At 37.8% G+C, this 26,146-nt stretch overlaps 1 protein-coding gene across 1 annotated transcript in view; it reads right to left on the reverse strand.

Annotated features, from left to right (window-relative positions):
- Positions 1-26,146, reverse strand: part of LOC103779587 (calcium-dependent secretion activator 2) — a gene marked incomplete at its 5' end in the record, with an annotated part of 87,704 nt that overhangs the window by 10,565 nt on the left and 50,993 nt on the right. Inside the window, 3 exons of the mRNA XM_008947225.1 lie at positions 11,968-12,075; positions 22,942-22,974; positions 23,092-23,175. Coding sequence (XP_008945473.1) covers positions 11,968-12,075; positions 22,942-22,974; positions 23,092-23,175 — 225 coding nt within the window. The remainder of the gene's footprint in view (positions 1-11,967; positions 12,076-22,941; positions 22,975-23,091; positions 23,176-26,146) is intronic.

Genomic DNA, 26,146 nt, shown 5'->3' on the forward strand with positions numbered 1-26,146 from the left:
TACCATCTCTGGGTACAATAAAATTTTCAAGTATGCTTGTAGCCTGGATATTTTCACAGGTACCCTATTGCTACTAGCTGTTTGGTTTTTGGCAAGATAGCAAGCTTTCAGTTGAGAACATCAAAGAAGTTTACATTATTTCTCTGAAAAATGAAAAAAATCTCTATCTTTTGATTCAAAACACTGCTACGACTAGTGAAAAAAATTATGTGACATAAATTCCACAGCAAAATGAATATAGATGGAAACAGCTGACACTACAACTGTGCCAAGAGCTGGAATTGTGTCTCTACTATGTGAGCACTGATCCAACTCTATTTACCTACATGCTGTCTTCCTGTATATTTACTATATCAGGACACATAATTTTTATTGTTATTTCCAAATATAAAATAAAATCAATACAAATATAAAACTGAAAGGATGCTTTAACATACTGTAGCTTTCATCCAATAAGAATATATATCCATTAATATGCAGACATCAGACCTGGAAAGCTTAGGGGCTTAATTTTGCATTTTCTTCTATGTTCACAAAGTTCAAGGAGAATAATATTAGTAGTCTTGGGGGTCATCATGATGCCCCTATTTTTATTCCTTTTTTTTTTTTTTTTAATTTTTCCTCTCTCTTGGAATTTTCATTTAAAAAACCTGAAAGAAATGAAGATTAAACTAAGCATGAGTGGAAAATCCATGGAGTTAGCCCTGTTGGAACCATGGGGTTGGCAGGTGGTACAAAGAAATTAAGCCTTTCTCCTACACCAAAAATCAGATGGTTAAAAGCCCTTCATCTGGAAAATGCAAGTGATTGAATCAATATTAAGTGTAATATGAAAAAAAATGTATTTATCTCTGCTCCTCATTTTGCTTCAGTTCCTTTCCACATTTTCAAAGACCTGTCTGAAAGTCCCCCAAATGCTATATCAGTCACTTCTGTCTTCTGCTGCCATGCTCCCAAGTCCTGTGTACGTTCACATGCTCCTACTTTGCACAGAGCCTCTGACACACCACATCCCTCTTCCACACCACCAGTGTCTTATGCTTCTAATACTTGGCACCACTTATGAAGCCATCTTCCTGGAAAATTTAAACTTCTATCCAGCTTGCATGGTTTGCTTCCTCCTCCAGGCCTGAAACACTAAGTCAAGTTTTGAACTTTGGCTTGGGAATGTGTAAAGGTGTTCAAAGCCTAAATTACAGCTACATGCAAAAGAAAAATGAAAATAAAGTTTGCTTTTCTTTCTAGGAAAGAAAAAGTGAGAAACAAACCAAACACTTGTGTCTGCTTCAACAGTCATACTTCTTGTAATAAAGGCCTCAGGACCAGGATTTCTTTAGCTTGGTTATTTAAAATTATAAACTTGGTTTGGGTACAAACCACATCTTTCCCTTTCCCTTTTCCTTTCCCTATCCCTTTCCCTTTTTTTTTTTTTCTTTGTAAATGTATGTGATTGTAGCACATCTACTACCTTGCCTCTTGCACCCTTGCTTGGCCAGGGAAGAAGGGTTTTCTTCCTTTCAGTGAGACTCTTCCTTTGGTTTCCTTCTGCCTTTTTTGTGCCATTACTCCAATGAACCTCTCAGGGAACTCAAAAACCATTTTGGTTTACTTAAGAATCACTAATTGATGAAACAAACGCTTTAGTCTCCAGTCAGTCTCTTCCCTGCCTTCTTGAATGGAAGATTCCCACTGTCAGTCCCAAAGCAATCATGTGAAAAGGGAAAGGAGCTCAGCAACAAGACTAGTTGCTATGGAGCTGCTGCCCATTCACAAATAAATATACACTTTTAATACAAAATATACAGTACTCATCTCTCCTTGCACTGAATATTGGTTGCTAAACAGCAACTTACAATATTTATGCTACTTTATAATATTTGTGACCTTTGCTTTTTTCTGGCTCCTTCACATATGGTAGATGTGCTTGCAAACTGGAAGCCTGCAAAATTAGACACGCATAACTTCCTTCTGATCTGGACATATGTAATGTTGCTGTTCTGGTTTTAAACACTAGGCACTAACATAATGCTCATGACTGCAAGAGACTAACAGCACAAACAGTTTCCCTACCCCACTCTGGAAACACAGTGCATCTGTGAACAGTACTTCCATAGGTTATTCTGGTGCTAAAACTCTCAGGAGCAAACACTGTCAGTCTTGCTACACTGTGTGTTGTGTTGCAGTTTGGGTGTATCTGCAAACATCCTCCAAGGCACGGAATGGGGGACATCACTTGGGTGACCCTGAAATGAAAGCCAGCTTGGATCCTCAAAATAAACAAATGAACATAATGCAAAATGACCAAGTTATCACTCATTATAACACTTGCTATCAGGCTCCAGTTTTACAAACCCTATGAGCATGCTTAGCGACACGGATGCTAGGCAGTCTCCCTAAGTGCACACGTGACATTAGTCAGGTTAAAGGTCCAGGTTCACTCTGCCTGTAAGGTGACTGAGCCACTTAGCTCTCCTTTTGCCCAGTCATTCAGGACACCCTGGGGAGTCCCTGGAATGAGGTATTAGCAAAGGAAGAGGCCTCCTGAGAGCTGCGTCTCTCCCTCAAGGTGAGTATATTCTTAATCTCTGTGCCATGTACCAAAAGTGAGGTGGATTGAAGATGGGCCAATGTCAGTGTTGCAGGTTGACACTCAAGTTTCTAGTTCTTGTCCTAGAGTCTTCTATTTAGACTCCTTGCTCCATGTGGAATGAGGTCAAGTATGTATTTTAATTAGAGTATTTAAAACATCCTGGGTTCCTCTGGGTGAATACTTACAGACAGCTCATTTCTTTCCACCTCAGCAATCTTGACTCATCATCTGTTTACTCTGCACATTATTGTAGTGGCATATGAGAGGGCTGTATGCAGCTGTGAAGCTGATAGGGAGTTGCACAGTGGTGGAGCCACTCCTCTCCTACGCCACATCGACTGGGCACCACACCGAGCAGCGCTCATGTGGAGCAGAGGTCCAGCCTCCTGCCTCCCCCTGGCTTCCCTCCTCCCCTCATCTCTTCGGAGAAAGCGGCCTGGGGTGGGGCAGGTGCCTCCTTTGCTCCTTTGCATCTCTGGCCCTATGGCCCTGGTACATTTTTTCAGCTATGCAGATTTCACAGCTGTGTTGCTATTTTTTTTTTTTTTTAAGCTGATTTCCTATTCATTGTTTGTACAGTTTTTCTTGCACGTTGTAAACACTTCCAGTACAATGTAATACAAAGGATAGTCAGGGCAATGTAAATTAAGAAAATATACAAAGAAACATCTGAAAATTATTTAAAGGAAATCATCTCTATACAAACCATCTCTCTTGCATATTGATCACAGGGAACTGAAGCTTTAGTGCTGTTTTCAGAGGCTAAGAAGCTCTTTCCACAGATGAATCACTGCAGCATCCTCACCTCCTACTATTTTGATTTACAACATAGCAAACTCTTTCTGTTACTCCAGACTCATAATAGTAAAACTATATTATTCTTGTGCTTTCTGGCACAAGTTTTCTTGTAATATGATCAACAATATGGTTGTCTATTTGCAAACACTTAAGAGTTTTGCTTGATTTTCCTTTTTAAACTAAGCTTGACCCAAATGAAATACAAGTATAAATATCAAACTCGCAAGGAAGGTTTGAGAAGCCACCGGCTTCTCCTGCTGTTTATACGTGTGTGAATTACAGTACATCAAGAAATCAATATTCCCTAGATGGTGCTTGTGCCTGGCACTTCATGGTGAACAAACATTAGGTAAGACAATATAAATGGTACAATCCTTATTGATTTCTCTTGACTGTGTAGAATGTGAAAGCTGCAGCCACAGTTAACACTTACTGACAGACTCATCTAAAGTTTCAGTGCTATTTTATATTTTTATAGCTGTCCACGCTCAATTGATTCCTTTAAGTTGCTAGACACATTTCAAGCCACCTAGATAAGGAAAAAAACCCAAACCAAAACACGCAGTGCCTGGAATGAGATGCTGTTACTTTGTGCCTGGCAGGATAAAAAGGTTAAAGGACTAAATTGTGCCTGGATGTTGGAAGGAGTTCTCTTTTATTTGATAGAATTGTTATTGTTTTTAGTGAATGGATTCTGTGAGTGATGGATAGGTGAATTTAACTAAGTTAAATAAATGAATGAACAGTATAGACCAGAAACATCTACAGGCAAACTGTACTGGAAGATCCTAATGTTATAGCCCCTCCCCAAACAAAAAAGCAAAAAATCCTTGTAGTTCTATTCCTGACTGATAAAATTCCCTCAGAAGAAAAAAAAAAAGATGGGCTTTAAAATCTTGAGTTTGGGATTTCCCCCCTCCCCCCTTCTGACTCATGATGCACATTTTAAATAATCTTTTTTTATAACACTTTATACTCTTTTTTTTCCCCATAAAAGGTGAGCTTCTCACACAACTCAGGAAAATTAGGGGACAAGACAGCATAAGAAATTCTGAATATAAGGGTATGAAATTTAGTGCCTTGAAAATAACTGCTTTATTTCTCTTTTGTATTCACAGAGTTCTTCTAGCAAGATACCAAAATATCTATCTCATATTTTCTTTCTCCCCCTCTGTGGAGATTTAAATAATATTATAGAATTCGTGTGAAAAAACTGTCCTGAATACTAAATGCAGACTGGACTATAGGACAAATAATGTCTTAAGAAAACAATTTTTATAACTTTTTGGGCTGTTCAGTACCCAACAAGATGAAAACTAAGAAATTAAAAATGGCATAAAAAAACGAAGAGGTGGGAAATGTATCCTGTCAAACCTACATCAAAACCAGCCAATGTGTTACGGTTTCCTCTAAAGAAAACACTCTCAGCTACAGGGTAAAACAGTTTACAAAGTGCTGAATATTCTGACCCTGAAGCAGCAAACTCTGAAGCACATGCTTTTCTTTAAGTGTGTTGTGGTCCTATTGATTTCAACAGTAATGAGCTTTGCTGGATTCATAGCAGCATAATCAGAACCCTCCAAGAGTTGGCACTCCTTTTCTCAGCATATTCCATAAAAAAAAGCCCAAAACCCCAAGTAAACTTACTTACTATACAAAATCAGATAGAGGTTACATTTTTCAGCTTTCAAATGAACAGTTCCTTTTTTTTAATAGAGATTTCTATCTCCAAAAGTGAAGGTGAATCTACTTGAAAACATCAGGAATAATTTACTGAACTTTGAAAATACTTCGAACAGTAAATTTGCAAGATGCTGTTCCCATCTTGCATAAAAGTTCCATATATTTGAGCATGTTAATATAATTTAGTTTTTCAGTCTACATTTGCTGACTCTGCCTACAGTTTTCTCTAATATCGTTTTACCGAAAAAGACACAACAAAAACTGTTTTAAAATTACAACAATGTCTTTAGATCAAGAGAAAATTGCAGAGTGGTTCTCATATCAAGAGCTTTCTATTTTCCCTATAAAATATTACACATGATTAAAGGTGAGTTAAGACTTTGGTGGAAATCTAAAGAGCATCGGCAAATCTGAGCACTGCTCAGCTTTTCAATTGCTTTTCTACTTCTCAGTTCTTTTAAATGGTTTTCTATGGCAGGAACATTTTTCTTAATTAGTCACAGCTAATTAGTGTTCTGGCATAGACAAGTAATCAGAAATGTCAGAGCTGCAAGGCTACATCTCCCTAATCCTTTGATAATAATTTAGCCTCCTGGGAGGGCCTCAAGCTGCGGTAAGTAGTGGCTGACAATAAGGCAAAATTAGGTGGGCAGCAGACCATTAGGATAGAAAAATAAAAAGCACTACCAAATCCTGCTGAGCACCATCAGGCAACTAACTACACTGCCAGATGAGGTGCCTGTTTAAGCCTGTGTTGTTAATTAGCTGATTCTACCAGACCTGCCACATATGTCCAGGTGCATCATGCAAAGATGTGTATTTCTGGGTTTGCGCCAAAGGACAATTTTGCACTGTGATCAAATTTCAAGAATCTGAGAAAGAAGCCCACATATTTCTTGAAGATTATTCTGAGTTATCAAAGATATAAGAAGATCAACACGCTACAATCCATTTTTGTTGAGTCTCTTTTAAGTAATTAGGCACGGTCCTCTCATGTTTCTCAGAGGTTAATACAAACACAGCTTTTGATTCAAATGTGGCCTTTAACCAGCCCTACCTAGTCTCAACTTGCTGGAGTCACCTTGGCATATAAACTAGATCAAAAAGTAGATCTTTTGTTAAATCGTACACTTGCAAATAATTACATAACAATCAAAGTGAAGATTACTTATTAAAATTAATGTGACAGGAAGCAATTCGAGAATGAGAAAAAAAAACATAATTGAAGTTTTCTACAAAAACACTGTTGAATACTAAATACTACAGTTATGGTGCTTTTGAGGTAGACAGAGACAGCACAAGGAGTTGGTACTACAGAAAACTCACATTTAAAGTAAGTGTTCCACTTAGCTGTGTAACACCAGCTGAAGATTAACTCACTTGCCAGGAAGAAGCATTTGCACATTTTTAACACATTTTTGTAAAAGGTCAGAAAACTTAAGGAAATGATGCAATTGAACAAGCATTTGCTAAAAATGTACTTGCAGGTATGATGGCAAACAGGAATGGATCAGATGCATACTTCATACCTCCATTTAGTCACAGAATGAAGTACATGACATGGTAATCTTTGGAGAATAATTACTACCTCAAATAACCTCAAGTACATCATTGAACTTAAATCATCCATCCTTTCTACTAATGGAATAGGAAAATAATAGTTGTGATATGGGAACACTACTAGCATTTAATTCACATTCCAGACAAAATACAAGCTTTTTTTTTTTTCTTTTCCCAAACAGAAAAAGAATATCACATTACATCTGAACTTTTGAAATACAAAAGCCAAAAGCAGCTCTGTAAATCTGGAGTGCTTATGCATTTATACTACTCATAAAGATGCTCAGTCTTTCTGCACTCTAAAGAAAGTTGTACGAGTTCCCTGCCATTAAACATCTCTTACGCTGCTTGCTGAGTTGTCACCCTGCACGAGGCCACAACCCCAGGGACATTTTCCTACAGGAGCAGTCCCTGGGAAGTCAGCAGGACTACTCGGCCTCACCACACCTGTTTAACTCCCAGGAGAGACGGGCATTCAGGGCTAAAGGCAACATCTGCTGGCAGGTGCTGCCTTCTACCAGATAACAAAGGGACCCGCTCGCCAGTGCTGAACTTCCCAGGATGCACACTCTGCCCACCTGATGTGTTTATGGTGCACTTGCGTATAGGTTTCTCAGAAATTAAAGCCTAAAAAAAATTGGAAAACCTTTAAGACGTATCAATGGCTAAACACGGATGTGCTAAAACTGTTCTCTTAAACTATTCTTTATTTCTCAAAGCAGCAATAAATTATTGCATAAAGATCTCATTGCATATATAGTCTTAACAAAACTGGAATCATATCTGTTTAAATTATATGTTTTTCACAACATACACAACACAAACTTAGCATATAAGATAATGCTCTTAACTACAAATAAACCAAGAAGGGTTTTGAAGGGAAGATGTTTGAAACATTTTTTCTGTGTGCAGACAAGAATATCCATACTTCACATGCAATTAACAGGTACAAGAAAGTGAGAATCTACCCAAGTGGCACTTAGGAACTAAATAAAGTAAGTATTGCATCAGTGTTTTAAACTGTGCGTTATGCAAAATGACTTATCTTTTTTTTTTTAAAGCTGGTTTGCTTAAAAACTCCCATTGTGTTTTAAAGGAAACAGTTTTAACTTATAAGTCTATTGTAATTTAAAATGCCCAGGAGTTCAATACTTATTAGTCCCATCTTAAAAATTCAGGTCAAACCATGAATCTCTAGTCAGTGATGATAACTTGGCATGTTTATGGACACAGCACTGCATTTGTTAAGGTTAATGGTAAAACTCCCATTGATTTTGATAGTGTAGAATCAGATCCCATGGGAATTTCATAGTCAGGTATTTTTTACATCTGTTAATTTTGTGATCAGGTACACAGCACTGCTCTTTGATAGGCTCCACAAATGTTCTTACATCATCAATCAAGCAGATTTTAAATAAGAGGAGTCTTAATAATAATTACTAATATTTTAGATTTATTCTAGGTTTGTGTAATTCTGTTCTAAATACACCATTTTCTCATTCACCAACTGCTACTTTTACAGCCTCTTCTGGAAATAAGTATTTTTCAAACACTGGCTAAAAAAAAAAGAAAAGTACAACTTTCTTTCTAAAATATTTTACTAAACATTATTTTGAAAAGTGAGTTCTTCTTAAAAAAGTTTCTCTGGGTGATACTTTTAAAAATTGTAATTAAAAATTGTAATCATTAAACAAACACTGTAGTTCCTGGCTTCATGATTTAGTTGCATACATTGAATCTACCTGAGTCACTGCAGAATTAATGGTAGAAAAGTTTGCAATATTTGAGTTTATCAGAGAAACTCGTCCCAGTGTAACTTAACTGTCTGTCTTTCCTTCAGGGGAGTATAGGACTGGAAGGCATCACATGGATCATTCAGTGATTTAAGCCTTTCAGAGTCATGAACATGGAGCAGGCATTTAACCCAGAGCTCCTGCAGACCATCCACATGTACAATGCATTAACGAAACCTTTCTAATGCTCTTTAAGATCTGTGGTGTTAAAAACCAACAAGCAAACAAAAAAGCCCCCACAACAATAAGCTGCTATAGCATGACAGTAGGAGGGCAATGTCCTGAGTTCCTGGTAGAGGAATTTGATGGGTAAAATTCCCAGCTGATCTTAGGAGGAAGTCCATGTCCCAGAGCACAAAGGCAGACAAAAAGTCCTAAGAGTCTCTGACAAATTGGCCAAGTGAAAACTCTTTGTGACTCCAAAGTCTTGATTAATTTTGAGAACAAGAAGACAGTACACTGACCTGGGAGAGACTGGTGCTGCCAGGAGCACCATGCCATGTTGGTCTCTGTGATGCCTATACTCCTTCTGGAGGAGATAAGGATGAAATGCACCCAGATGCCAAGTTTTTGAAAGGAAAGGAAATTAAAAAATAACTACCTTGGTTCTGCTGCATGAGCAGCAGAGATATTGAAGTATAAGATTTAAATGGTTTATAAATGGTGCAGAGATTCAGCAGCCCAATCTTCTTTTTCAGACTAGCAGCCCAATCTTCTTTCCAAGTCCCCTGGAGATTTGAGCATCTCTTGTACGTAAGGATTCATGTCACAAGGTTAAATTCCATTCTCCTGATTTTCACATGTTGTACAGCATGGCCGTGCTTTTCCAGCCTTACCAAGCACCATCATAAAACAATGCATATTTTTTTCTTCTCCTTATTTTGAGACTTCTCAGACAGAGAGAAAATTTTCCAACTTCTAGCCTTAACATATTGTGACCCACTGGCAGACATTTGTACTTGTATCAATACTATCCTTGAATTTAAATCATCTTCTTTGTTATGTACATTACTTCATATGATAGACAACCCATTCTCTTCACATTCACTGTAATATTAATTCATCTCATTACATTCACTGTACATAGCAGCCCTGAAACAGGTCAATGAAATTTGTGCATAAATAGTTCATAATCATACATTTTTGGGGGGATTAAAATAGCATCCATTGATCTTGTCTGTATCTATTGCTAAACCCTCTACTACACAGAACAGTTTGGGTTTTTTTGTTATTCTGGATTAGGTGTTCCCCTGGCTGAAGCACAGACATGCACTTTTCCTGTTTTGCTTGGCTGATGATTTCTCATCTGATACAGTGTATTTTAAGGGGAAATCTGCTATGATCTAATGTGTTTGTTAATGCATTTATCTGAATCTGTCCAGCTGGTGTTACCTCCTAGTGTGATGGGACGTAGAAATGTGATATCACCATATAAAAAGAAAGATACAAATAGGTATCTGATACGCAGAATATTTATCATTGACATCTTTTTCTCTCCTTACAGCTACAAGCATTGTCCCTGGCAGCACACAATGCATACTGCTGAGTAAAAGGGGATAAGAACAGTTTTGCATCTCAAAGGCAAGTGCTATGTCATGACTTGCATCTATACAGGAGATGTTTTCTTGTGCTGAAAAGCTTGATTGCTGAAATGAAACTTGGAAGAGGTGCTTGACCCATGCTAACTCAATTGTACTGAGGCCCTGTCCTTGGGTTAGTGCTAGTTGGCCTAAACCAAACTCACGCCAGGACCCATGCTGATGACTTAATGGGATGGATGATCACTTGCTTGTCCTCAGGCCTGTGCCCAGGCCCTGGCCAGTTTACTGCTATGGACACAGCCTAAGGTCCAATGTCACTACATCAACAAAGTCAAGGGGGTCTCTGCAGTCAGAGTCAGACTTGGCCTTAGGCACACAAATTTATTAACATTCAGAAAATTACAACATGAGCAAAAATAACCCCAAAGAAAAACAAAAAATAGAAACTTGAAAATGAAACATATGCTTGCAGATTCAGCGCAAAAGCAAACTGAAGCAGAAGTTGCTAATATGGTTTTAATACTTTGTGAAGGTGCCAGCTGGATGGATGATAATTTTTTTACCCCTGCAGGGCATCAAAGCTTTTATAAAATCATTCTTTTCACACATATTAGCACTTAGCTTATTAAAACAGATGATACTTTTTTTTTTTGTAAAGCTGCCTGGGAGTGTCTGGAAATAAAAAATCTGAGAGATAAGTCTCATTTTGACCGCCCAGTCTAACAGACAACAAACACTGACATGACATACCATGGCTGAGAGTCTATGTTATGGGACCTTCTGTGACTGCCACAACTGTAGTGTCACAGTAAAGGCTGTGAATTGCTGTTATGAAAACATTTGCTCTAACTTGCATAATTAAATGAAACTGCCAGCAAAGCTTTCTAAAATACTTAGGAGATGACACACAAATAAATACGTTCCAAAGTCTGTATTATGTTTCAGATTTTGTTTTGTAATAAATTGTGTTGGACAGTGCCAGATAGGACTTCTTTCCCTGTTCAAATTCCTACTTATGTGACTGGCATTATAGTCATGTAAACTGATCCAAATTTATAATAAAATAAGTTTTAATTATACATATTTTACACGTGTAACGCTCTGAATTTATACAGAAGATACAATTTCAGCTGCCTACAGCTTCTTCCTCAGACGCCTCAGAAAGGCACATACTAGACATAAATTAGTGGTCAGAACTTGAATAAGCAGAAATACACCCGAGTGTTGCTCGTGGCCATACAGGAGAGCTTTGTATGAGGAAAATTTTGGTAGAGTAGCTGATAATTTCTAACAAAAAGAGGAGGAATCAGGGCAACAGAATGAGTGGAGAGAGGCTGTGGAAGCTAGTATTGAAGCTCAGGGAAATGATGTGAAGATACAGGCTGGCTGCAATATATGGGCCTTGAGGATGAGGACAAGGATTGCTCTGAACTTTGAGGAGCAGGATTAGAATTTTGAAAATGAGTTTGACAATTCAATAAATGTTTGGTCAGCTTAAGAAGTAGTAAGCCTTAAGCTAAAAATCCATAAAACAAAATTCTAGAAGTCATTCCATCAAAGTACCAGTCAAACTCATAGATGTACCTGACATAACTGGCTTTTTTTTCTATATATGAGCAGGCAGTGATATGTACAAGCTCTTTATTTAGGGAAATTAGGTCTGCAATAGAGTCCACAAACCACACCAAGCCAATTCTCTCCATTAATATATTCAAAATGAAAAGATGGAATAAAATGTGACTACTCACAGTGGGAAAATGGCTATTTCAAATAATAATCTTCTAGCATTTTTATTTATGCCTTCTAGCACTTAATAGTCTCATGCAGAAAATGTTTAAAGAAAGGCCACCCTTGACAGCTGAAGATGGCAAATAAAAAGCAAAAGAAAAAATGATCAACAGGGAAGAACATCTGAATGGCTTGTTGAATATCATAAAAAATGCAGCCTTTCCCCTCTGATGCAGTAGTTACACCAGCAAGCTTTGCAAGGGTGGTTACTTACATCAAATAACTTCTCTATGTACATTTCCTCATTGACCTTTTCTCGAAGTATATCCTGGTTTTGGCGAACAAACATAATGTAGGTGTCTGCTAGATCCATCCCTGGTTTCTGTGGAGACATAAAGTAAGGTGATAAAGTAGTAAGAAGGGAAAGAAATAGAATATGCAACTCTCATGGCTTCTCCACCCTCAAGGTCCAGATCCTGCTATCTCACATTCAGAAAATGGTTAAAAAAGCATTCAGTTCATTTTTCATTTACTCAGATTTATTGTAATTTTCTTCCAATGTATGGTTGAATTTTGTGCCTGAGGTTAGCTTCCACTAATTCTAATTCAAACTAAGTTCAACCATTTCCCTGACAGCAACAGCATAAAAAGGTTGACGTGAGAGTAGACCTGTACCCTTATTTTTCTGAAACTGTTGCGATGGCACAACCAGCTCAGAAGATGACTAAGGAAGGGGCAAGGGCTGAAATGTTTCCCATCTTGTGCCATCTATGAATAGCAGGGTAGGCATCATTTTTATACCACCCTCCCAAACATGTGACAAGCTAGGATATGTCATGTGTACAAGATGCTGTGTCAGGGCAGCCAGAGAGGTGGCTGAAACTGCTCTCACCTACTGAGCTGGGACTTCTGTATCTCTGTAGCCACAAAATGTTCTTCCACACTAAAGCCCCTAACAGCCTGCAACATCCCCTTTCCTGGCAGTGTCTGCAGAGCTGCTCAGGGGTTCACGTCTTTCTAACAGGAACCAAGAATGAACATAAAGAACTTTGGAAAGTCTTCTGTAAATGCCCTCTCTGTGACGAAGCCTATAAAAGTATCACTTGCTCGCAAATAATAGTTTTTAAAGTTCATGGCATGCAAAAGAAGGCTAGGTTTATAATACTTCAAGTCTTAGCACAAAGCTATTTATAAAGGAATCAGATTTGGCTAAGTGATTTTGTACAGAATAATTAACAGCTCTAGGAACAGAAGATGAAAGCAGCTACACCCAGTCCCTGAATTCCCAGGCATATCTCTGTTTGTCAGAATTATAGAACCATGGAACGGCTGGGGTTAGAAGGGACCTGTAAGGGTCCTCTAGTCCAACCCCCCACTGCAGTGAGCCAGGACATCTTCAACTAGATCAGGTTGGTCAGAGCTCCAGCCAACCAGAACTTGCATGTCCAGGGATGGGGCATCTCCCACCTCACTGGGAAACCTGTGCCAGTGTTTCACCACCTTCATTGTAAAAAATGTCTTCCTTATACCTAGTCTAAATCTACCCTACTTTAGTTTCAACCAGCACCCCTTGTCCTGTTGCAAGAGCCCTTGCTAAAAAGACTGTCCCCATCTTTCTTATAGACCCCCTTGGAGTACTGAAAGTCTGCAATAAGGTTTCCCTGGAACCTTCTCTTTTTCAGGCTGCACAACCTCAACTCTCTCAGCCTTTCTTCACAGGAGAGGTGCTCCAGCCCTCTGATCACTTTTGTGGCCCTCCTCTGGACCTTCTCCACCTGGTCCATGTCCTTCATGTACTGAGGGATCCAGAGCTGGATGCAGTAGTCCAGGTGATGTCTCAGGACAGTGGAGTGGACCGTGAGAATCACCTCCCTCAACCTGCTGGCCATGGTTCTTTAGATGCAGCCCAAGATATGGCTAGCCCTCTGGGCAGTGAGCACCCATTGGTGGCTCATGTCCAGCTTTTCATCCAACAGTACCCCCAAGTCCTTCTCTGCAGGGCTCCTCTCCATCCCTTTGTCCCCCAGCCTGCATCAATACTGAGGACTGCCCTGACCCAGACACAGAACCTTGCACTTGGCCTTGCTGTACCTCATGAGTTATATGAGAAGCTGTTGTCTGAATACAGTGTATATTCAAAGCTGTAAGAGTATTCAGCATATTTTAAAGGCTTCTATGCATAAAAATGCTCATATAATTAAAATATTTACATATAGCTTTACATTAAGGATTCCTTTCTAGACAACCAGTGGATAACATTTAATTTTTCTAATTTCTTATTATCTTACGCATAATTTAAGATAATGTATATGAATAGGTCTGAGCACAAGAAGGAAGGAAAGTTTTAACTTGCCCAGCTAGTATCTGTCCAGAAACTGCCATTATGGTAATAGGATGAGTGCATTCTCCCCTCAAAACTTCATCTCTTTTTTTTCTTAATCTACCACAGACATAGATGACCCAAAATAAGATTTTTATTTTTAATTTATACATGTGCATCAATGGCAGTTTTATTTCTTAAAAGTAACAGTTAAATGTGGAATGATGGCCTGGTTTAACACTCCTAGCATCTCCAAAACTCACACTGAAAAACTGAAATGTCTCCTGCACGTTTTGATTGGTCATTCCAGAGGCAAGAAAAGCTAATTTCAAAAACTTATCCCATACATACATGCTTACATGAAATTCTTAAAGAGGAAAGCAGGACCATTTGTTTTTACATCTGAGCTACACACCTTGATCCTAAGCATAGAAATAAAAATGTAAGATTACAATAGATAAAACAGTTTTCTGTAGGAAAATCTGGTTCACGGAAATCAACATATTGCCTTCATAAAAATGTGTCTTCATTAAAATATGACAGAAATGTTTTAAAATTAAAAGTGAAGGACTTTTCAAATTGAACGCTTCATGTCTTACCTTAGTACACTAATTAGCGATGGCACAAAAGAATACAATCAAAACTGAAACCTTATGTACTTTCTAAAACCTGATAGGTAATATATAGGAATTGGAATAGTTTTAACTTGGAGGGATAATGAAAAAATATTTTGAAATCTCCAGGGGTGTGTGAAGGAGATAATCTAACAAATGAAAGGCTGATTATAGTTCTTGGAGACATATAGTCAAATGTATAAATATATCTTCCACTGAAGGCTAAAACCTAATAGTTTTAAAACCCAATACAACTAACCAAGTTCTCTGATTCATGCAACTTTTTCTTTAAAAAAAATAAAAAATAAAATAAAAGTTCAATAAAAAATGTTCTTCTTGCAGACAGCCAAAGCTAGAAAAATAGCATTTCCCATCAGTATTAACTCTTGAGATGTTTACCTAGTCTTGGAGCTGTGACATATGGGAATTTCACACCTAGTGAATATATTTTCATGTAGCTTGTGGCACAGGAGTGTAATCATTAAAAGAATATACACAAGTAAGAGTAACTGCAACAGCTGGTGACATTTACCAATTAGAATTACAGTTCTTTAAAACACTTCATCCTTCTTTAATGTGTGCAGGATAATTATCTTTGAAATTGCTGAGGAAAAAAAAAATTAATTTTCCTTTTAAATAGTGTCTGCCTACAGTAGAAATATGTCTGGGTAAAGAAGAGTAAGAATACTCCAACAATATGACTCTCTGTTTCAAAACCTCACCAAAATCATTGCAAAGTTAACTATCTTTACTCATGGTGGGCAAAACACACATTAAACATTGACTGAACCAACAGTATAACACTTCACTATCTCTCCAAATTGCATATATGGACTTTATTTTTATTCTCTAAATATGTAAAAGAAAAGCAAAGTATAAGAATCAAATTTGGCTTAGTGCTACATATTTCATGTTTTAATTTCTTTTAATAGGGATCATGTATTAGGTGGGAACCTCCGATTACATATCTTCTATTGCTCTCCTTTGGATTATCAAAACTTCAGAGAAAAACCCAGGTTAATGTAGAATAATAAAAGCCCAAACAACAATTAAGCAATTGGATGCAGTTTAAAAGACAAATAGAAATGGAGACATATTTTAAGTAACTGTCACAGGGGTATTTCATTACTAATGTTGGACAGACTTTAGCAACTCAGTCTCCACACCTATACCCAATATAAAAAATTCTGCTCCTCTGAATTTCTGGCAGAACATCTGCTGAAGTTAATGGGATAGAGTTATTTGCACATCTTTGGGAGGAGAGTTTGATCTGGTGTATTTATCTGGATAAGTGTAAAAAAAGGTATTCTGTCTGAAAACTTCCCCAAGAAAAAAGGTGGGTTTTTTTATGATAGATAAGAAGTTATTTTAGGTTTGTTTTATTCAGAACATCACACAAGATGTTTTGCCTATCTGAAAATGAAAGAGAACCAAACAAAGAGATGAATGGAGAAACTGGAAGCACAAAGACATCAAATAAAATACCAGGAAATGAAGAGTTGTAAATAGGGTTACTTTGTCGCTGGTTACACAAGTAACTGAATACACTGGCGAGTGAATGAGTTTAAACAAGGGTGTAGGCTTCAGCACATTCTTTTTTAGGGTTAATCACTAGTTAACCTGGCAAGATGAACATGCTGTTTGGGAAAAAAAAAAATGAAATCCTTGTTAATTATATACTGCGAGCACTCTTACTTCCTGCTGCTGCACCTAATCCCACAGGTGCAGGTTGTCTCTTTTACCATTCACTGGTAGGTGGGTCCCGATCGACAGGCACTTTTTCATAGCAACAAAGTCAGATAAAGAAGGAACAGCTTAACTTTCCCCCCTTAAACAGGAAGACACTGTCATAGAGTCTATTTAACAAGGAGGTAAATTATAAAATACATTATTCCAGTTTCCAAAATTATGTAGAAGCTGTATTATGATTGACACACATTGCTTCCACTGGCAAAATTTCCCTGAGGCACCTAGTCAGAAATAAAGCTCCATTGCCTTGGTTTCCAAGCATTCAAATATTTTTCTGCCAAAACCTTTGCAACAAGCTTAATACTGACACTAATATTAGGCTTTTCCCAAAGGACACCTAAATTTCTGCACAGCTTTTTGCAATGCAACAGTTTGTCACAAATATCAATAAAAAACTCTGTACATTTGTAAATAGTTGAGTTACGCTTAATTCTTACTTTGGCATTTGTCACAGAACATTTCTTAGCATCACAGAGTATTAAACTTTTGTTCTTGATATTACCATGAAAATCATCTAGTTTTACCAAGTTGCCATCCTGTCAAAGCATTAACATTTTAAAGATGAGAACAGATGTTAGAGGCTAACTATATAATAACAAACTTCATCCCATTTTGTGTTTGCTTTTCTCTCCACCCCCTCCCCTCCCCTGCATCCTGGAGAGAGACGTTTTTACCACAGCATGGATGTAACAATGAAATGAAAAGGAGTGATGAACTGGAGGGGGTTATTGTGAGAAACACAGGAGCTCCTTATTCAGTGTCCACCACCGAATTAAAGAGCATGCTGAAAAACTTCACTGCCTGAAATTTCTCCTCTAAATACTGCAAGGCTGATCACTTAGACTTTGGAATGACAGAATTAAAATATAATTAAAATATTTTTGAAACAGAAACTACTTGTACTCACGATAAAGTCATCACTCCCTTCATTTCTTACAAATCACAATACATAAGCCAAGCAGGAAGATGTATTTGAATAATCAGTCTATTATAAAGTTAACATTTTATTCTCACATGATTATGAAAAATAGTATGTTGCTTAAATGAAAAAATACAATGCATTTCCCCTGCCTCTACTACATCTTCTTTTACCAGAAAAAGCAACCTTGGAAAACTGTAAATGTGTATTTTGAGAACTCTCATGCAGAACTTAAGCTGTGATTTTGCAAGCATATACACAAATACTTTTTCATATATATGTGTAGTTTCATTGCATTCACAGGGCAACACAGGCATGCTGGTGTCTACACCAGGATCTTGATTCCATAGTACAAAAGGTCTTCAAAACACTACAGTTCCTATGAAAAAATCAGTTATTAAAATATGCTTTTCCACCCCCCCCCCCCAATACCTATGTTCTGCTATGTTATTTTAAACTTCCTACTGATTAGCAGGCATCCTTCTGGCCTTCATTTAAGAGGTATCTCAAAAATACTGCTGCCCTAAAACAGATGATGCAGGGCTTTCCCACCAATTCTGCAACAGCTTGTTTTTATGGATCTAAAAACAGAGGGGACAGTTCCTAGGTTTGGGTATACAGAGAAGGAGGAAGGCAGGAGAAGCCTTGAGCCTGAGGATAATGACTGTTCTGTGCTCTTTATTTTTAAACAGAGGTAAATCCTGCTTAAAAATGAATGACACAGTGTGGCCACACCTGAATAAACACTGATTTCTCAGAAAAAAAGTTGTTTGCTTCTTAAAATCAGCTAAATGAGGCCACTGAGTACAAGTGTGATATTTGGAAACGGAGGTATCTGAAGGTCCCAGTGTATCTCTGCCTGGTAGGAGGCAGAGTTCCTACTTTAGCTGCTACAGGAGCCCGTAAGTCAAATGCTGGCACATGTGTGAGGCCCCTTTCCATACCTTTGATCCCCACATAAAGGCAAGAGCGGAGCGAGGGCTGGCATTGTGCAAGCTGTGTGCTGCTGTCAGCCCTGGGTCCCTCCAACGGCCTCTCTGCTCTTGGTATGACAGGTGGCCTACATGAAGTGAGGGAGGATTAGGTTCCTTCTGTGCCCTCTAAATGGCTGGCATAGATTACTGGCTCCTACAAAGGGATTTAAAACATACCTTTCTGAACAAAAAGCAGCTACATATGCATGTAACTGGATGCTCAATTTGTATGAGTAATTGCTCTAGTTATATTTGTAAATGAGGCAAATGTGTGTAGAAATGACCAGCTAGAGACACAATTATCTGTGTGCAAAACTGACTTAAATAATGAGAAACTGAACACAATGAAATTATCTACACGATTGAGGAATAATAATCATTTGAGATTAACAATATTATCTTCCCCCCCTCAGTTCTACTGCATTATTTTCCTATTATCATTAATTTACTGGTTCTGCGAACAGAAAATTTAAAAAAAAAAAAGGAAAAGTAGTAGACAAGTTGTAATTCTACATCTCCTAACAATTGCGTGGACTTTAAGAGAAACTAACAGAGTTTTGAACAGAAAATTTAAAAAAAAAAAAAGGAGAAGTAGTAGACAGGTTGTAATTCTACATCTCCTAACAACTGCCTGGACTTTAAGAGAAACTAACAGAGTTTTGTCTCCTTCCTTGGAGACTTTTAAGACCCGTCTGGATGTGTTCCTGTGTGAGCTGCCTTAGATTAGATGGTCCTGCTCTGGCAGAAGGGTTGGACTTGATGATCTCCAGAGGTCCCTTCCAACACCTAACATGCTGTGTTTCTGTGACATAGCAGATTTGGGCGAGTTATTTTAAAAATAAAAAGTAACCTAAATCAGATCCTGCATTCCCAAAACTCAAAACATAGCATTAACAAGAAAACAAATTGCATCCTTTGTGCACTACTTGTATTTGTAACGTTTGTCTTATTTTCCTCCAAACATTTGGCTTCTTTCAAGTGCACAGCAGCCACAATTTCTTTCACCTCAGAGCCTCGTGTACTGTGACAATTACCAACAAAAAGAGTGCAATAGCAAACAGATTTTTTTCATTATTATTTTAAGGAAATCATAAGGTGTCGTTGCTGTTACTCTTCTTAGTCTGGGTTATTTTGTATTGTTCCTAGTATTGCTGTGGGTGCTTCAATTACCAAAACACACACTGTGTCCATATAGCCCTATATGCAGTGGCTGGGGAAAGCAATGACAGGTCCCTTGTGACTGCGTATGTCCCACTTCCTAAAGGGCACTCTGAAGAATGGAGGCTTATGTCGAATGCCTTCTTAAACAGGTTAAAAAAAACCCCACAACCCCCACTTTTTTTCTTGGATGGAGTTTTTCATAATTCTCTGGCAAGATTAATGAATGGAAGGGGAGATGGCGACATATTTAGAAATATGCCAAATGAACTGCAAGTCTGTGTCTACATTTCCTACTTTGGCCCCAGGAAGTTGAAGGATGCCTTCTAAGGCGTGTGCATCTTTGTGCCCAACTAATTAATGTCTAAACCCCCTCCCAATATTAATAGCATTACCCTTTTCCTCAAAATGACCAAGAATCATCCAAGAATACTCCCCTTCTTTTTGAATCCTTCATTATTCCTGTTTTTATTTACCTTTTAACTGTCATATCCTCTCTACTCCTAATCCTCTCTCTAAAACATTCTTCTGAGTACTACCTTCATTTTTTTCTAGTATCTCTTTTGTCTAGTTAGTTTCTTCTTGTTTCACTATACTATCAAAGAATCACTTTGGTTGGAAAAGACCTCTAAGATCATCGAGTCCAACCATTAACCCTACTCTACCAAATCCACCTCTAAGCCATATCCCAAGCACCAGACCTACACGGCTTTTAAACGCATCCAGGGATGGTGACTCAACCACCTCCCTGGGCAGCATGTTCCAATGTCTGAAAACCCTTTCAGTGAAAAAGATCTTCCTAATGTCCAGTCTAAACCTTCCCTGGAGCGACTTGAGGCCTTTCTCTCTTGCTCTATCACTAGTTACTTGTGGTAACATCTTGCAGGAAGTTATAGTGTGATAATGTCTCCCCTCAGCCTCCTTTCCTTTAGACTAAGTATCCCCAGTTCCCTCAGCCACGCCTCATAAGACTGGTTCCCTAGCATGTTCACCATTTTGGTTGCTCTTCTTTGGACTTGCTTCAGCATGTCACTGTCTTTCTTTTATTGAGGTGCCCAAAACTGAACACAGTACTTGAGGTGTGGCCTCACCAATGCTGAGTACAGAGGGACAATCACCTCCCTGCTCCTGCTTGCCACACTGTTCCTTATACAAGCCAGGTTAAAATATAAACCAGCATGCTTTCCCCTCCTTGATAAATATTAAGGCTGATAATCAAAGATCAGAAAATTTGTTGAATTCACGGACTAAAAAAACTACAAAAGGCCTTTTTACCGCTGCAGCCTCCCTCTCCCCCAGACCCACCAAATGATCAACAGCTCTGTTTCAGGACTCCAAATACAGTGTTAAGATGACCCAGTGAGGTCCTGGAACACAGGTGGACCACAGGGGCAGAATATGGTCATCTAACAACGTGTAATTTTGCACATATTTGCAACTACATCAAAACAAAGAGCCTACTGTGGTCACCTTTAAGTCACTTTCATATATGCAGCTATATGGTAAGGAGGGCCAAGAAGAGATTTTAAACCATATCCATTCAAAATACAGCCACAAGAAAGCATTTAATTAGCTCCAGTGCAGGCTTGCTAGGTTACCATCACACGACCAAGAGCTTAGTGTAAATTCCTTACCCTGTGCCACCTCCTTGTCCACTTCTCACTTCTGCTGTGAGCCCAGAGGATGACCTTGTAATGTGATGACTTACAGCCTCCTTTTGCAGTTGGCATTTGTAACTTCTACAACTTGTGTTTTAGACCTTATTCAGTTGTGTATAAGTTGTGACAGTCCAGCCTTTCTTGCTCTCAGCTGCATCTTCACAATAAGGGGAAAAATGTAAAGAAGCAAAGCCAAACCCTAGCCTATCAGTCAGCTTCCTTCAACCCAGGAAAACTGTCCTCCAGAAAAAGTTTGCTTAGTCAGATTCACAGCCTCCCTGAAGTACAGCTTACACCTGGACTGTGGGAAAGGTGTGAGGAATAGCTGAAAACCAAAGAGGCTGTAAAAACTGCAAGGATCTTAATAGCCTGTCTATAATTTGGTCATCTCTTCAGGTGAAGCGACATCATTCAGTGAATATGAGAAAGCCAACAGAGCTCCAGCCATCACCTCCCTTCTCTGCCTTCCCTTCTCTCTGGAGAAGTGCATCCCTGTGTAACCAGACTCACAATATCCCCCTGAGCTTGTAGCTAAGATATTTTTCAGTCTTCAGGCCAGCAGTAAAAAACTTTGAGATCTCCTCCTCACAGATATTCTATCTGTAGAGGTTTTCATGTTACCTGAAAGAAGACAATGAATTTTTAATTTCTTCAGTAAGTTTTTCTTTAGGCTTTTGAGTCTTAAATGCCTCACCAGGGACTGGCTGGGGCAGCTCCACAGCACAATATATTACCAAGAGGTATGCTAAATTAACTGGATTTGATATGTCATTCCTCTGAGTGCAAGATTGAGCCTACTTTTAAAATCTTTTCTGTAAAACAAAAGCATTTATACAATTAAACAAGTAGTTCGAACATAATCAAGTAAGAAAATAATTCTGAAAACATTATCCAAACAGAAATGTTACAATTTTTAATCTCATGGATAAAGTGAACATAAAGTCATCAAAATAACAAATTCCAGAAACAAAGATTTTTTTTCCATTTATTTAGCATGCATGAATTAAAAAAAAAAATAGATATTGTAAGTGCTATATTTTTAAGTACTTAAGTTTGAGTACAGAACTGCTGAAAGGATTTCTGGCCACTAAACAGTCTAGCATGCTAGTAAGTTTATTTCTTGTAAGGTCATCAACAATAATTTTTCTAATTCTTTTTTTCTATGCTTGGAAAATAAGATTATTCTAGAATCATATTTGAAAGGGATGAGAACACAAACTTGAGAAAGAACAGAGGATATTTATTGGCAGTGATAATAATATTTGAGAACTTCTTACTTGCTTTCTTAGAGAAAAGATAATCTACTAGGATACTCTAATGAAAATATTCTAATAGCTGAATTTTGCTTTTATGTATAAAAGAGCTCCAGCAGCTACCCTTTTTAGTTTTTATTTATGTCACACAAACATTGAATAAGCAATGGTAAATCAAATAAAAGATTTAGCAAGCAGAGGATCAAGTAAGCAAGACTGGATTGTGAAGTAAGAAATCAATAAATAATGGATATTCAGGTATGATGCTTTTACTTGTTGCTTATCCTTTACATTTGAACAATTTAGCCAGATGATGGAAAGATCACTACAAAAGAGTATCTAAGTTACAATGCTCACTCCTCCACAACTGAAAAAGTGCATTGAGAATAACCTTTTTATGCTGTGCTTTGAGAGTTACTCGTTGCTCGAGGGAAATGAAATGTCCTTTGAGGGTTGTAGTGGCTGTTTAAATACTGTGTAAAGCTATAACGAACCTCTGTAGGAAAGCAAAATGTCAACAATAAAAACGTGTGCTAACAAACCCCCTATTTTTTGAATTATCATGAACATTATAAAAAATAAAAGAGAAAGGGTTATACTCACAGGAACGTCAACATATTTTGCAGCTGCTTTCACCTTTAGAAAATGAAATATAAAACAACACACAGTAAGCTCTTATTACTACAGATTGTGCACAATTTCAGAATTATGTATGGAAAGAAGAACAGAACCATTGTGAATCCAAAAACTTACAGTGAATGAAACTAATGATGAGAAGAAAGTTCCTTCATCATATCGTGACAATTTAGACAGCACACCTTCTAACACTGAAACAACCTGGAGGAAAAGAACAGAGAGAAATCTAAATACAAATTTATATGTAGATAGATATAAAAATCTAAACACAATAGGAAAAGTAAATATTTGGAATGAGACTGTTGAGTTTTTCTTCCTCAGATTTTTATTATTCAGCAGGGCAACGCAAACTGTAGATTTGATCATTTTCTCAACCTCACAAATTGCTGAAATCAAGGACAACATTCTTTTCACAGCATTATCTATCAATCTAACTGAAGGAAAGGAAACCATTGAATCACTGCAGAAACAGAAACCTAGCCTAAAAATTCTCCTGAGGTGGGCCTTCTATCCAACACCACTTTGCTGCCTCTAGAGTGCATGGTCAAATATAAGGGTGTGCATACCCAGCATGTCTTTTGGGTAGAAAACACACACTGTTTTCTAGGACCACAGTTTCTAAGATCACAGCTTCAAAGATGTTGAAGCATAATTATTAAAGGTGATGATCTTGATACCATGCTTCTTTAATCTTTGCTACTGAATAGAATCCCAGCTCTGATTTCACCTAATAATGTAATAGCACTGGAGCTCCTGTCTTCAGCATGTGCTGTTGAACTGCTACTACCTGGCCAAGAAGGAACAAGAAAGTGTATGCCCTAAACTTCTGGTATGGTGTGGTTCCTCTCCCCCATACTTTCACCTGTGATTTTCTAAGTAGCATGACTCCTCAGCAAGTGACATGAAAAGTAGTTTTGGCCAAAATTTATTTCTCACACAAAAAAAATCTTAATTGCATTAATTATAGCCTTAGTGTTTAAACTCCCCCAAATTAGCCTTAAAGCACAAATCCCCTTCTGATGTTCTTTGATGTTACATTGCTCAAGTAATTCATGGTATAAATCATAAAATATCTGCCAGCCCTTGTATTCGTGCACATTTATTTTGCACATATGAACCGCTTTCCAGTTTATATAAAGATTATTTTAAAAGTCATCCCTTGCTCCCAACACAGCCATTCCCACAACGATGAGTATCATTTTATGAGTGTGAGGACAGAGCAAAATTCCATCTGGCATGCTGTTAATGGGCACTGTAACAGTGTCACAACAGTGTCACCTCCAAAGGAACTGAGATCATCACTTTACAATAAGCCCCGCTCTTAAGAGATCAAGGAGCAGGAGCAAGTGCAAACCTACATTTGTCATTTATCAATCCAATCTGTCATATTTACAGTGATTAATTAGGACACCTGTTCATAGGTGCTTATCAAGGAATAAAATCACATCACAAGAGTGAGTGGCAGTTGCTTCTGCACCCAATGCACAGTATAATTTTTACTAGAACAAATATCAGCTTTCTGCTTTGCTGTTGGATGCCTGTAAGAAGCTGCGTTCATACTTTAACTCATTTTAACTGTCTGGCAAGGATTCTTTCTGCAGAAGGGTGTTCAATCCTACGGCTCTGAGATCTGCTATGGAAGGGGCTGATCTCACAAACAACAGAGCGTCCACACTGCCAACAAATGGTTCCAACACAAGTGAGACACAAAAAGAACAGAAGCAAAAGACTGCAGTGTCAAGGATGTCCATTTAAATGAAAGGCTTAATTATGAAGCTTGAAACTTGTTTTTTGAGATCTCAGTGTATGGAGAGGTGAGGCTTTAAGAGCATTTCTGCATATACCTCACATCCTCTGAATTGGTTACCCTGAGATACATCTGAGCTTTGTTTCACCATTTTGTGCTGTTCCTGTGATTTGTTAAATGCTTTCTCTTGGCACACCTTGTGTACAAGTACACAAGTATTTACCAGGCAAAGTCTTGGTGAAGTGAAAGTACTCTTTTCATTTTCATAGATCATCCACAGTTAAATACAATGACTGAAACACTACACGGGAATATACAGAAAATAATACAGAGGCAAAGGCTAAAAAACAATGAAAACACATTAGATGAAAAAATGAACACATGGATATCATGCACATTGATGTGCATTTGCTCTGGCCAAAACCAGAATTGAAACATCAGCCTTCCTCTGTACCTTTAGAGGCTTGCTACCTTGAAACAGAAGCAATCAGAGGGTCATTGGCATTTCACATCTCAAGTGAGGAGAGACTGGTTAAGCTTCTAATGATCAATGGCACAGAATATTTGCTTCCTGTTCTGAGGTTTCAACCTCTTTTAATAGGATATGTGATTAATAATACAAATCCCTCTATATTGACAGCATTCACCTCTAGAATTTCTTTTACATATATCCAGGAGGAATAGGACTATTTTTATTCTTTCTTCTATAATCTCAGATATTAAAAAGAATTAATCAAAACTTTTAACTTCTAATGGCATTTTTTGGTCTGATTAAATTCCCCTTTCTTCCTCTTCCTCTTAAATGACAATAATACCATAAACTGACAAGTTAGTTTGGAGTGATGACAAGTGGCATATAAAACTCAAAACTGTTGAGTTGAACCATTTGTAGTTACGTTTACAGCAAAACTTCAGAGAAAAATGTGTGGTTTCTACACATTTATCATGAAGTGGATTTTTTTCCCTTAAACTTCTACAATGATTCTATAAAGCCTTCCTCTTCAAGTCCTGTGCAAGCATGGTGAGTGTCAATCTGAAAGGAGATTCCTGCTCCCCCACCCCCTGCTAGCAAGCTGCGACAAGTGAAAATGAAGGCATGATGAAAATATGGCCAGAATCTTATTTTTTGTCATTAACTCACAAATTATATGGCTTATTTATGCTACTTTGAAAAGCATATATTTATGCATAGTTTGCAGTGCATAAATAACAAAACTTCTTATAAATTCTCACTTTTCTGTCATTATTTGCTGTGTCCTTCAAACTATTAGGGACTGAAAGGTTTTCTTTTATATCAAGCACTTAAGACTTCTACTGGAGTAGAGGTGCTACAGTAACACAAAACATTGTTTTCATTTTTTTCACTTATTCTCCAAGCCCCTATATCATGTCAAAACATATTTTCTTTCTAAATATAAAGACATA

The sequence above is a fragment of the Merops nubicus genome, unplaced genomic scaffold (genome assembly GCF_000691845.1).
Source record: "Merops nubicus isolate BGI_N331 unplaced genomic scaffold, ASM69184v1 scaffold10149, whole genome shotgun sequence".
In the NCBI taxonomy this organism is placed as follows: domain Eukaryota; kingdom Metazoa; phylum Chordata; class Aves; order Coraciiformes; family Meropidae; genus Merops; species Merops nubicus.